At 44.3% G+C, this 12,553-nt stretch overlaps 1 protein-coding gene across 1 annotated transcript; it reads left to right on the top strand.

Moving 5' to 3' along the window:
- Positions 1-4,626: 4,626 nt before the first annotated feature.
- RNF139 (ring finger protein 139) lies at positions 4,627-12,429 on the top strand. Its single transcript, XM_074898457.1, has 2 exons — positions 4,627-4,922; positions 9,981-12,429. Exons 1-2 carry the CDS (start codon positions 4,742-4,744, stop codon positions 11,789-11,791), a joined length of 1,992 nt encoding a protein of 663 aa, XP_074754558.1. The 5' UTR covers positions 4,627-4,741; the 3' UTR covers positions 11,792-12,429.
- The last annotated feature ends 124 nt before the right edge of the window (positions 12,430-12,553 follow it).

Genomic DNA, 12,553 nt, shown 5'->3' with positions numbered 1-12,553 from the left:
AACACATTTATTTACTTTAAATAGAATGAGAAAGTTTGTCATTAAAGGAATATGGGGAAAATTATAGAACTACGAGATTTTCCTCATGCAGATGATGCACTTGTAGGTAAATCTTGTCTCCTGTCAGAGATGACCCAAGACTCATCCCTGTCTTTTGATTCTCCGGTGCACGCCTTGCTTTGTCAAGACAGAAAACTCTTCTAGGCATTTTGAACTTTCCAAGTGAGCATTCTCTTCAAATAACAAGCATAAAATCATCATTCTCCATTGAGGGAAACAGAAGAATGAGTGCTCATATGTTACAGACATTGTCACTTCACACAGATGTGAAATCCAAATTGATCTTTCACACAAACAAGTTACTACAATTTGTTTTATCAAATGGTTACTATGGGTAAATTGCCTTCTGCTTTCTCAGCTTCTTTTAAGAAATGCTATCTAAGGCCACAACATTTAGCTGGAGCAAAGGAATAAACCCCAAACTAAATACAATAACTAATCTTAAACACATTAATTTTTATAGGGAAATTCTTAATATATTGAAAAGGTCCCTATGTCAGTAACAATATTTACAGGCTTTACCTTAAAATGTTCTCTTGATTTCTAGTTTTTCTCTTCAGAAGAAGACACAGATATAAACTATTCTTGGGTAAAGACTACCAGTGTCTTTAATTATAAATTTAAAAATAGTTGTGCGAGTATAAATCGTTTCCATTAAGCCTTAAGTAGTAATATGTTAGTCTTTAAATATTTTGCAAGTACCACATCGGAAACGCCACATATGAAAGTCTACCTATACCGAACTGCAGAACAACACATTAGATGTAGGAAAGTCTACACATCTGTCTGCATTAGCTGGTGACTCACTCTCACGAGTAGCACACACACAGACAAAGCCATGAACCCTGCGTTCAGGCAGGCAGAGCTGGTGGCACACCCTGTCCTCTGGAGAAGGTAATGAGCAGCTTCACCAAGGCACAGCTGGGTGTCACCCACATGCTGAATCCACCAAAGCCTACTTTAATAAAACATTGATATTCGGCTTTTAAAAAAATTGTGGGTTGGTCTACTTAATGCTAGATTATCATCCTAGGAGAAGAAAATCCACTTTAGGTTCCTTTCATGACTCTTGATTTTTGTTTCAGTCCAAAATATAGTCCCAAATATCAGACGTGCTGATAGAAATGAAAAAGCTGTCAGGACACAATGAAAGATATACCGTACAGAACTCTATTCTTATATAAGGAATGCAAAATGATATCAGGTAATTCACCACAAAAGGTATCCGGGAAGGAGAAATGAGAACTGGAAACAGTTAATGGATTTCTACATTCCTTGCAAACTAAAACTAATTTTTGACATGCATATTTTGCACTGTTTTTCTTAGCAGTCAACTGTTTTCATTCTTACAGAATTTACTGTTATTGTATCAGGCTAAATTTACAGGGTGTATTTCAAGGCAAATGTGTTGTGTGTGTATTTAAAGCTTTTCAGGATCTCGGAGTTAGGAAAAAAAAAAGTACTCTAAAACCCTCTCCACATTTCTATTCTTTTTACTTATAATAATGTGATTTTTACAAGACCATGTGATTTTGTAATATATGATATAAACATTGGTGTTAATCCAATAAAGCCTTTGGCTTGAAGGGCTCATGAGAGCACTCAAGCAAAAGGCAGAGTTTTAAAAACTCAAAAGCTGTATTTTCAAAAAGTGATTTTAGATGTGGCCATCATATATGGGCACTGACCCTAACACGGCCTCGGCAGACTGGTATAGAAAATATGCAGTTCTATCATTCCATAAGATAATAAAGATTGCTTTATGCCTGGTTATTTCAGTGCATGCTACTTACTCAGCCGTAGTTCAAGGAAACCATCAGAAGCTGCACTTGATAATTTGTATATACACAGTTCCTCTTGTTCTAAAAATCTCAAATTGAAAAATATTAATAGCTTTGGAAAAAAAAAATATTAATTTTGATCACTCTTAGCTGTCAAAAAAATCCCCCAAAATCATTTTCACATGACTGAGAGTAAAACTCCAAGCTTCTGCCATTTGCTGTATAGACCATAAAAGAAGTCCGGGGACTTATATCTGTGGTTGACATAAATCAATCTGTGACTTTGTGACTCATAGCCTGATATAGGAGATGTATTAAATTATTCGGAAAGCATTTTCAAGTGTTAAGTTCTTATTTATTATGAACCAGGTCCCTAGGGCGTGTTCTTTTGTGCTGCCTTGTCACGGGGTGTCGGCTTGACACCCGACACATTTACCAAGTCAGGTACACACAGCCACAACAATACGCGGAACAACCTTCACCTTGGAGTTCAGGACTATTTGCCCTTAACAGTTAATCTACATAGACAAATCAGGGAGATTTCTGCTTAATTTGTATGTTAGTTTATGAACAAGAAATTGCAGAAGTCCCCAACTAAGAAAACATTTTTTATAGAAATACTAATATGAATTTAGTTAGAAAAGGATTTGACACCCAAATTTACAAAGCAGTTGAGACCGTATTTAAGACTGCATTTAACCCCAGAACTAATGGGACAGATTTTCCTGAATTTGTAAATATAACTGAAGTAAATTCAGTGGAGTTATACTTGTGTAACAAAGCGAAATTTTGTTTATTATTCCACATCCGAAACTATGCAGTGCAAATTGCAAAATTAAAAATATCCAGTAGGTGTCATATTTCTACATATTGTAGGTATGATAATCAAGTTTAATTTTTTTTAAACAACTTAAAAGTAGGAGTCTTACACTCTACAACAAGTTTTCTGAAGAACATGCATAAAATATGTATGAATTTGATCTGATATGCTTTACTAACGCTATGATTTCTGGAATATTTGCAACCTGGAACTGTTTATGCACAAAATAATTTGCAGATATCCATGACTGTGCTTAGATGCCTAAATAACATCTGTAAAATATGCCTGTAAATGCATGTATTTAAACCCGAAAATCCATTTAATGGATTCCATTTAATCCACATGTCCTTAAAGGAATATAAATATGATCTACGGCATTGCCTCTGACCCTGAAGCCTGCATTGCAAAAATAGATTTAAGATCCTCTTTACTGATGAGGATATTAAATTAAGTTGGAAGGACCTTGGGAGGGCAGGGAATTCCATTTCCATAAGTGGTGTTTTAAGTTGTTGATTCCTTGAAATGACACCTCATATAAATAAATATTTGCATGTGAATTTTTGAGAATTACCAAGTACCCAGATTTGCTTGGTTTACATTGCTTTCCATTCCAAATCAAATACTTTTATTTATATTCAGCAGCCTCACAGCTGAGTAAAACTCTTCAGGCAAGTCTCAATCACTGTGATTCTGCCATCTCCAAATCTAAGTAAAATAAACACCACATTTTAAACCCTAACCTCTATTATTCAGCACGGGGATACTTACTAGGTCAGAGTTATGTCTTTCAGCGTGTGATTAAAACGTGCACTTTGTCCACGTCCATGGATTTTGTAATACAATCCTTTAGCAATCTGGCAACATTTCTGGCTTTGTTAGCGTGGGGCATTGCTTAGGAAAGTTCCTATGCAATACTGCTGCTGCCTGATCCAAAATGCTTTGAAAATAATGGAATGAGTTCCAGGGGCTTAAGCCACGAACTAGTGAGGCTCGTGAAGAGGCTGAGCCATGGCAGGTGAAGCTGGAGGCAGCCCCTGGCAGGAAGGGGCAGGTGGCAGAGGCCAGCGGGCTCACCAGCTGATCGCAGCTGCGGCCTAAAACCTGCTTTTAATTCGCAGCAGCGACAGGGCGGGAAATGTCCCTCCTTCAGACGGACTATCGTGCATTACACATTTGCATTTAACTCGATTTTTTTTTTTCCAATCGGGTCAGCTTGAAGTTTCCAACAGCCCCTGTATCTGCGGCTTCCATCAAGCTGCACGAGGAATGAAATTTCAAAGGCAAATGCCTTTTCTCCCCTGTGATCCTGTACTAGGGTTGGGCACGGAGTAAGGCGGGGCTTTCACCGCACCAAAGAACAGGAAATTCTGCCCTCGTTAAAAGCTCATTAGCTCATCCAGGTGAAGCACTTGCTCAGCAGCCCGGGAACGGCCACCGGGGCGCTCCCGCCACCCCGCGGCGGGGAGGCGGGCGGCGGCCGCGCGCGCCCCGCCCAGCACACGGAAGGCTCTTTGTGCTGCAGCGGCGGTGTTTAGGGACAGGAGTTAAGGCACGGTTACATGTTACGTACTTGCGCTGCCACTGCAGGCCCGCCGGGAGGGGAGGGGCCGCGCCCCGGGCCCTCAGCGCCGCCACCCGGGCGGGTTCCCGCTCCCGCGCCGCCGGCCCGCGGGCAGCCGGACCCGGGGCGGGGCGGGGCGGGGCGGGGCGTGCCTCCCGCGGCCCCGCCCCCGAGCCCGCAGGGCGCTGCCGGGCCCCCCCCGGGCCGCCGCCGCCTCCGGCCGCGCGCGAGGGAGCTGCGCGAGGTGACGCGCGCCGCCCGCCCCTCCCGCCCGGGGGCGGGGCCGCGCGCCGTGACGCCCGCGCGGCCCCGCCCCCCGCCGCGGCCCGGCTGGGGCCGGCGCTGCCGAGGGAGCGCAGAGGAACATGGAGGCGGCGGCGATGGCGCGGCGGGGGCCCCGGGCGGCGGGCGCGGGGCGGTAGCGAGCCCGCCGGCCGCCCTCCCTCCCCCCCCCCCCCGGCCCCATCCGCTTTTCAAGAGGCGGCAGAGGCGGGCTGCCTGCCTGCCCCCTCGCAGGGAATGGCGGCCCCGGGCCCTCCGCAGCTCCCGTGGCTGCGGCTGGGCCCGCGGCTGCGGGCCGGGCTGGAGGTCGCGCTGCGGGTGCCCAGCCTGTTCCTCATCGACGCCATCTTCAACTCGTCCCCGCTGCCGGGGGGCTCCCTGTGCGCCGCGCTCCTGGGCGTGCTGCTGCGGCTGCTGGGTGAGAGACCTTCCCCTCCCGCCGCCGGACCGACCGACTCCCGCCGCGCAGCCCCGGCCTTGGCCGCTCGCCGGGCCATGGGGGAGTCGCCCGTCGGTGTCCCCCCCCCACTTCCCTCCGCTGGGCCCGGACCCGCTCCCCTCCTCGCTGCTGTCTGTCCCCCCCGCCGGCCTGGCGTACAGCCGCAGGCAGGGCCCGGTCGCCGCTTTTCGCCCCGGTCCCCTCAGCCCTTGTTGTCGGCTGCTGTCGCGGCCTGTCTCTGACCCCTTCCTGCCGCCCCGGGCTCCCCGCCCGAGCCGCTGCTCGGCCGCTCGGGGCAGGTCCCCTTTCTCCTCCTGCCCCCCTCCCGGTGGCCGCTTCTCCGCCTGTCCCCAACTCCCGCGCCAGGGGGGCCGGGCCGGCTCCCCCCGCCTCCTCGCTGGCGAGCCGTCCTCCCGTTTCCCGGGCCGGTGTAACCCTCGGGCGGCGCCGGGACCCGGCGGGGCCGCGCCGGGCGTGGCGGCGGGCGGGCGGGCGGGCGCCCCTCGCCATGTGCGCGGCCACTCGGGGCTCTGAGCCCCCTCCGCGGCGGAAAACATGTGACTTCGCGGCTATACTTTATTTATTTTTTTTTTTTAAGCACTTTGGATAGTGTGATGTTTTCCTGAAATATGCTGCGAAATCCTTATTTTAGGAACAGCGGTTCAGAAATGCCAAACGAAAGAGAAGTCTCTTCAAACTCGTTGATGGTTATTTTTAAGCTTTTTTTTTTCCCTGGGATGAAGGTTGAAAATCACTGGTATAACTAGGCGATACTATTTTCAATATTACTTGATATCTTGGGTGGCTTCAACTGGGTTGGAGCCCCAATCTGTGAACTGCTGTACAGGTGATGCTGCATCATGTATCACATCTTGGAGCTGGGAATCCTGAGGCAGGAAGGAAAGGAGGATCCAGAACAGGGAGAGTTTTTTGCAAGCCTGTGCCGTGTTGATTTTGTGGTTTGTTTGATGTTTATAGCAGAAAAAAACACCCAGGAAGGGAATAGGTGGTATGGCTGTTGAGGTAGGAAGCTGAGGAGCGAGGTTAAAAAGAAAGGTACACGGTGAGAAGTGTGGTGGTAATGGCATCGCAGAAGTTGAGGAGAGGAGGAAAAAAGTAGAGGATGACCTATAGCAAGACAGCAGGTAAGAGGAGAGCGAAGAGAAAGTAACAAAACAAAGCAGATATTTTATTTGGGCTGCTGCTCCTTTGGTAAAGGGTGCCTGGGGAGGTCGCCTCTCGTGTGACAGGCGAGGCTGAGGAGGTGATGACTTGCCTCCTTTGCCCGGCCTTGCAGCTTGGTACCGACAGCTTTTGGGAGGGGGAGGAGGGCTTCTTCCTCCCCACTTCCCATTTTCTTTGTTTTCTTCTGTTTCATACTTCTGGAATTGCCAAGACCACTTCCTACTGATAATTTTAAAATTTTTTAAAAAATGACATTGCAGTCATTGTGCTTTCAGGAGTCCTTCGTCCTATGATCCAGACACTGTAGGCAGTGCCTTGAAATTAATCCTATGTAAATAAGAACGGTGGATATGTTATTTGATGAGCTCTCCTAAGTGTGTGATATTGGCATTAACAGATGAAGGTGGTTTTCGGGATTGCCTTTATATGATAACTTTTCTGGAAGTGTTTGGGGGAAGAAGTGGGTAATCCCTGCTTCCTGCAAAAGAGCTTTGGGAACAGTTTATGCCAATGAGATTTATCTTACCCTTTGAGACAAGTCATCTGTTGTTCTTGGCTTTCCAAAATTAAAGAAAAAGTAAAATGTAACCACTTAAAGATGATGTTAAAGACCTTCCAAGTGGTTCAAACAACAGTGCTTCTGCATTTATTTTTTCCTCATCTGAATTTAAGGATTACAGGGTTGGGTTTTGGCTGCTGTTAGGATAAACTGAAATACTTATTTTGGATCATAACGTATTTAAATAGTAGGGAAGTTGCCCTTTTAGCTATCGTTTGCAGGCTTTGAAAGACTGATCCAAATTTTTTGCTGTAGCACAATACTATTTAGCATAGGATAAATGCACAATTATCCTCTAGATACGAAGACCATAGCTCTGGAGAGATTTGATAGCTTTCAGTGGTGATACTGAACAGTTCTGCAGTACTCTGCAGGTGTGAGTACAGTTCTTCAAAAATACTAATAAAGATCTGTATGATTTTTAAAAAGTTTTAACTGCAGGATTCCTTGGTCTGATTATTTCATACAAGTACCTAGAGTTAGACACAGCACAGAACCAAGTTCTACAACTGGAGTGCCATTTTTCTTCAGTCTTTTTCATTAACCTTGCTTTGTCTCCAGCACCATGTTTACCTTTCATACCTTTGCATGGTTTCAATTCCAGCAGAACCACCGTCCCCAGGAGTGTGAAACTGTTATTTCAGACAGCAGTCCCTTCTCTGCGAGGACTCTGATTTTTTCAGGGGGTTACAATAAATACTGTAGTCTGTAGAAAGATGTGGAAGAAAAGTAGAATGGCTAGGGCTAGTGAAAAAATAATTTGGCAGTTCCACATGATTAAAATACTTATGTGCAAAGGTAACTGAACCCTGCTACAGACTGAAGGTTGAATCCTAGGTAGTGTGCTACTATAAAGATACTGACATTGCAGGAGTTAAAGGAAAAAATGAGGGATTCATTGTAACACAAATTATTTTAAAAGTAAATGCGTGTGGTTTGATTAAATGTTGTGTTTGGGGCCATACTGGAGCAGCTAGCTGGTGGTGGGGTTGTACAGATAGAACAGTGAAGATGGGCAGCAGTGTGTACAGAAAGAGACAAATCTTATCAAAGGAGGAGCTGTGCCATTTCCTATCAAGGGAAAGTGGGAAAAGATTTACTGTTTGGAGAAGACTTTGCAGGGCAGGGGGAAGTCTCGTCCTGGACAGATAGACTGAATGACCTAAATGGTGGAGAGGAGTGCTCACCTCCCCTTCCCAGATTTGAGTTGCCTCCTGTGGTCTTTTGTGATTCCTTTGGGGGGGGGTCTTGACTTTCCCACACAAGTGATGACAGAGAAATGCTTTACCTTTTGTTAGCCCCTCTTTAGAGGAACCAATAGGTCTAGCTTTTCTATTGACTCTCTGTAGCACTGTTCTTAGGGATGTCTTGCATGTGAAACGTCACTGTTTTAAGATGACCTGTAGTATCTAAATACAGGCCTGTTACTGCAATTGCAAAGAAGAAAAATAGGTTTTAAATAGGCTTGTTTCAAAGCAGCCTGCTTAGTGCAAAATGCATCTCGTTTGGCTCAAATGGTCAGACTTATGTAAATAATGAGCTTGTTACGGGCATCTGAGTCTTTTCTGTGACTTGTGAGAAAGGACAAAGGGTACAGACTTGGCAGCAGTGTGGGCTTTCCCAAAGGTGTTTATGGTGGGAAACCATCAAGGGTATCTTAAAAGAAGTGCTATATGTAAGGCATACCCAGCTATTCATGGAAGAACAGAGCTGTGATACAAGGCACTTGCTGAAAACTGATTGAGGCTTTTCCTCGGTCAACTTCACAAGGTTACTAGGTTAATGATTAGTTAAAGAGAATGTTTTTGTATGAGCCAGTGCTACTGTTAAGGTGCATTAATAACTTTTTGTAGTCTGCCTTCTGCCGTTGATGCATGTTGACCCTCTCCCTTCTTATTCAGCCCTCCAGGCTGGGGGTCTTTTGGGGGGGAGGGGTGGGGTTGGTTGGGGTCTTTTTGATACAAGCAGCTGGTAACACTACTGGTGGAATCAAATGCTGGTTCTTAGCATTTTTTTTTTATTCCCATGATCAAGATACCATGGCTTAAAATATTTTTTTTTAAACACTTGATTATGGAGGATTTGGAACAATCTAAAAGACAATTGTCAGAAAAGACTGATACTGTCCTCCAGTTGGAAGAGGATTACTTGTGATTTCATTAGTTTTACTACAGAGATTGAAAGCAACTTAAATATAAGTTGTAGAGATCGAAATCTCTCCAAATTGGTTTGGATGAGGAAGCAGTTCTAGACTGGAAGCTGATTGAGAAGCCCAAAACAAAGGCAGTGTACTTCCTGGGGGGGGGGGGGGGGGGAAGAAAAGGGAATGAATCTAGTGGTAAGTGCTGTTTAATTAAACATCTGTTAGGGCAGAGCCCTTACCTGTGTAGTGTGTAGTGATGAAATTCATAAGCTATGCTGCAGAAGTTTACTGCACAGTTCTAAATGTAATGCCAAGGTGCTACAGATGCTGTGGTAGGATTTCACATAGGAGAGTGCAGACTTCCAGTCACGGTCAAGATGTGTTCATGATCAGTGTGAGGGAAAGGTTAGCAAACAGGAATTTCAAGATCTAAATCTGACTTCTACCCTGCAGGTTCACACTGCCATTGTCAAAGAGGCGATTGGTGCAGTTTTGGATTCTGTGTACAAAAGCTTTATACTGTGGAGGTTTTTTTCAATAAGACTTTAGTTTCAGGATGCCTTATCAGAAATTAAAGCGAATAGAAGGGAATTGGAAGAAGAGTGCCCTCTCCCTAGTAAATGACCAATTTTTCACTGTTTTCCCATTAAAGGGTTTAGCTAAACCTTTCTGGCCACTGTTATCTTTAGTACTTCAGCTTGACGTCTGTAGCCGAGTGCTTTGCTCAAGTGAATTAAGGGACTTCATAAATTTCACTCATTTATTCCTTATTAACTTTGCCTATAAAGATGATGCTGTATCTGGTAATTCTTTTCTGCTTTTAGAACTTGTCTACCCTTAGATTTCAGGAGTTAAGACTGAAAGGCTGGGAGTTATCACTGCTCTAGTCTGAAACCACAGATGAATTTAACAGTGATTGTGACTTTATGCTTGCACTGGCTTTTCATCGCAGCTGCGCTGCCCAGATGTATTAAACACAGATTACGCTGTCCTTGTGTCTGTTCTCTGAAAAGGGCACCACTGGGAATGCAAAGTGGCAAGTGACTAGTTAGGAAATGATACATTAAATAAATGGAGCTCCAAAGCTAATAGGTTAAAAATCTGTTGTTGAATTTCTGCTGAGAACTAAACGATTTCAATCTGTTTTTAGGTGTCTTTGTATCCAGTGTTGTTCTGGTCTTACAACAGCGAGCACTTTTCAAGTTTTATATGATCGCCTCGGCATTTCTGCTGGCTGCGACTTCAGTGTTGGTGAATTACTATGCTGCTTTGCACATAAACTTCTACAGTGCCTACTACACAGCCGCGTTCGGAATTCAGATCTTCCCTCATAAAGGACCTTCGCTGTGGATGGCGCTTTCCATCCTTCAGCTTACCTTTGGCATTGGGTATGTCACATTGCTAAACGTGCAGTCCATATACTCTCAGCTCATCATCCTGGATATACTGATTCCTGTAATTGGCTTGGTTGTTGAATTACCTTTAAATGTCCGGCAGATACTAGTTTTTATTTCGGGCCTGGTTCTGACTCTAAATACCACAGCCATTTTAGTTACGAAAATTAAATGGTTCTATTACTCAGTGCGATATGTTTATCTGCTGGTGAGGCACATGTATCGCATTTATGGATTACAGCTATTGATGGAAGATACGTGGAAAAGGATTCGGTTTCCAGCAGTACTACGTGTCTTCTGGCTAACGAGACTTACAGCACAAGCTGTGGTATTAACATATGTTGTAAAGATGGCTGAAACTAATACAGAAGCAAAATTCTTCTTGATATCATGGGATAACTGCTGGGAGCTGCTCTGCAGTCTGATCATAAGTGGGTGTGACTCTACGTTAACCGTGTTAGGCATGAGTGCCGTCATTTCCTCAATAGCGCATTATTTGGGACTCGGCATCTTGGCCTTCATCGGATCAACTGATGAGGATGACAAAAGGCTTGGTTTTGTAGCACCCGTCTTGTTTTTCATTTTGGCTCTGCAGACTGGTTTAAGTGGACTGAAACCAGAAGAACGGTTAGTTCGCCTGAGTCGAAACATGTGCCTTTTGTTGACCGCAGTCCTGCATTTTATCCATGGAATGACAGACCCCGTGCTCATGTCTCTTAGTGCCTCCCACGTGTCATCGTTTCGCAGACACTTCCCTGTACTGTTTGTTTCTGCTTGCCTTTTCATCCTTCCAGTTCTGCTCAGTTACATCCTCTGGCACCACTATGCACTAAATACGTGGCTTTTTGCAGTTACAGCATTCTGTGTAGAGCTTTGCCTAAAAGTAATAGTTTCTATCACTGTTTATATATTGTTTATGATTGATGGCTACTATAATGTGCTATGGGAAAAACTTGATGATTATGTCTATTACGTTCGTTCAACTGGCAATATTATTGAGTTTATATTTGGAGTGATCATGTTTGGAAATGGAGCTTACACAATGGTTTTCGAATCGGGAAGCAAGATTCGCGCTTGCATGATGTGTCTACATGCATACTTCAACATCTACCTGCAAGCAAAGAATGGCTGGAAGACTTTTATAAATCGCCGGACTGCTGTTAAGAAAATAAACTCCCTTCCTGAGGTAAAAGGAAGTCGGTTACATGAAATAGATGATGTCTGTGCAATCTGCTACCATGAGTTCACCACCTCTGCTCGCATTACGCCATGCAACCATTACTTTCATGCACTTTGTCTTCGGAAGTGGCTGTACATTCAGGACACTTGCCCAATGTGCCATCAGAAAGTGTATATTGAGGACAAGGAAAATGCCAGTATCTCTAACAACAACGGGTTTGTGGCACCAAATGAAAATCCTGTACAAGTTGCAGAAGAAGCTGCTGATGCTGAAAATGAATTAAATGAAGATAATGACAGTTCTGATAGTGATGAGGAAGATGATGAGTGTGTGGCACAGCACTTGAATGAGACTCTCAATGTTGACTCTAACTCTCTTGGTGATTAAGATGCCCTTTACTAAGCCATGAGGTATTTGTTTAAGATTGACTTCAACAGAATAAAGTATCACTTTGTAGTTATTGTACTTAAGCACAACAGCAGTATCTCAATGTTGAGTCTGTGAATGGTGGTTGTTTACTGTGGTGTGTGCTACTGTAAATATACCTCTAATTTTTGCTGGTCTTTTTCATGACCACCTTAAAATTATGTACATTATTGTACATGGAATAAAATGTTTTCACATGTTTTTAAGATGGTTGGAAAAACACTCTTTAATTGATGTAGTGATAATGCTGTGCCAAAGACTGTATACCAGTAATCCCTGATCAGTGAGTTCTGGATGCAAATGAAAAATACTGGTGAAAAGGGACTGTTCAGCTGGTCAAATCAGAAATGAAAAGCCTGAACCAAAGCAGCTTTACTTACAAATTCAGTATTAGCAGAGCTTTATCGCTAAAAACTAGTGAGTTGTGTTTTTAAAAAATAAAGAATGAATTAGGTTGGTAGACTTAATGTTACAGCATTTGCATATGTGGAACAAAAGATGAAACTGCTAAGCTTTCTGGTGAAGTAGTAAAGCATGCCATTGATGTGTTAAACACTTCTGAATTACCAGTAGTAGCTTGAAGTGCTCTACATGTGAACCCGGCAGCCTGGCGTTCATCTTGTAACGCATACAGGTGTTAACAAGAGTTGCTAGCTTGGGCTGTCCTTAAAATTGATCCTGAATCTTGACAAAAGGGAAACAGGGCTGAGAAACTGCACAGAT

The sequence above is a fragment of the Athene noctua genome, chromosome 2 (genome assembly GCF_965140245.1).
Source record: "Athene noctua chromosome 2, bAthNoc1.hap1.1, whole genome shotgun sequence".
NCBI lineage: Eukaryota > Metazoa > Chordata > Aves > Strigiformes > Strigidae > Athene > Athene noctua.
The sequence above is the reverse complement of the archived record's forward strand: the minus strand, read 5'-3'. Positions and strand labels throughout refer to the sequence as shown.

Excerpts from the sequence above, each read along its gene's own strand:
- RNF139 (XM_074898457.1), top strand. The coding sequence starts at position 4,742 with ATGGCGGCCCCGGGCCCTCCGCAGCTCCCGTGGCTGCGGCTGGGCCCG. Across the intron at positions 4,923-9,980 it reads CGTGCTGCTGCGGCTGCTGG|GTGTCTTTGTATCCAGTGTT; the intron begins GTGAGAGACCTT and ends ATCTGTTTTTAG.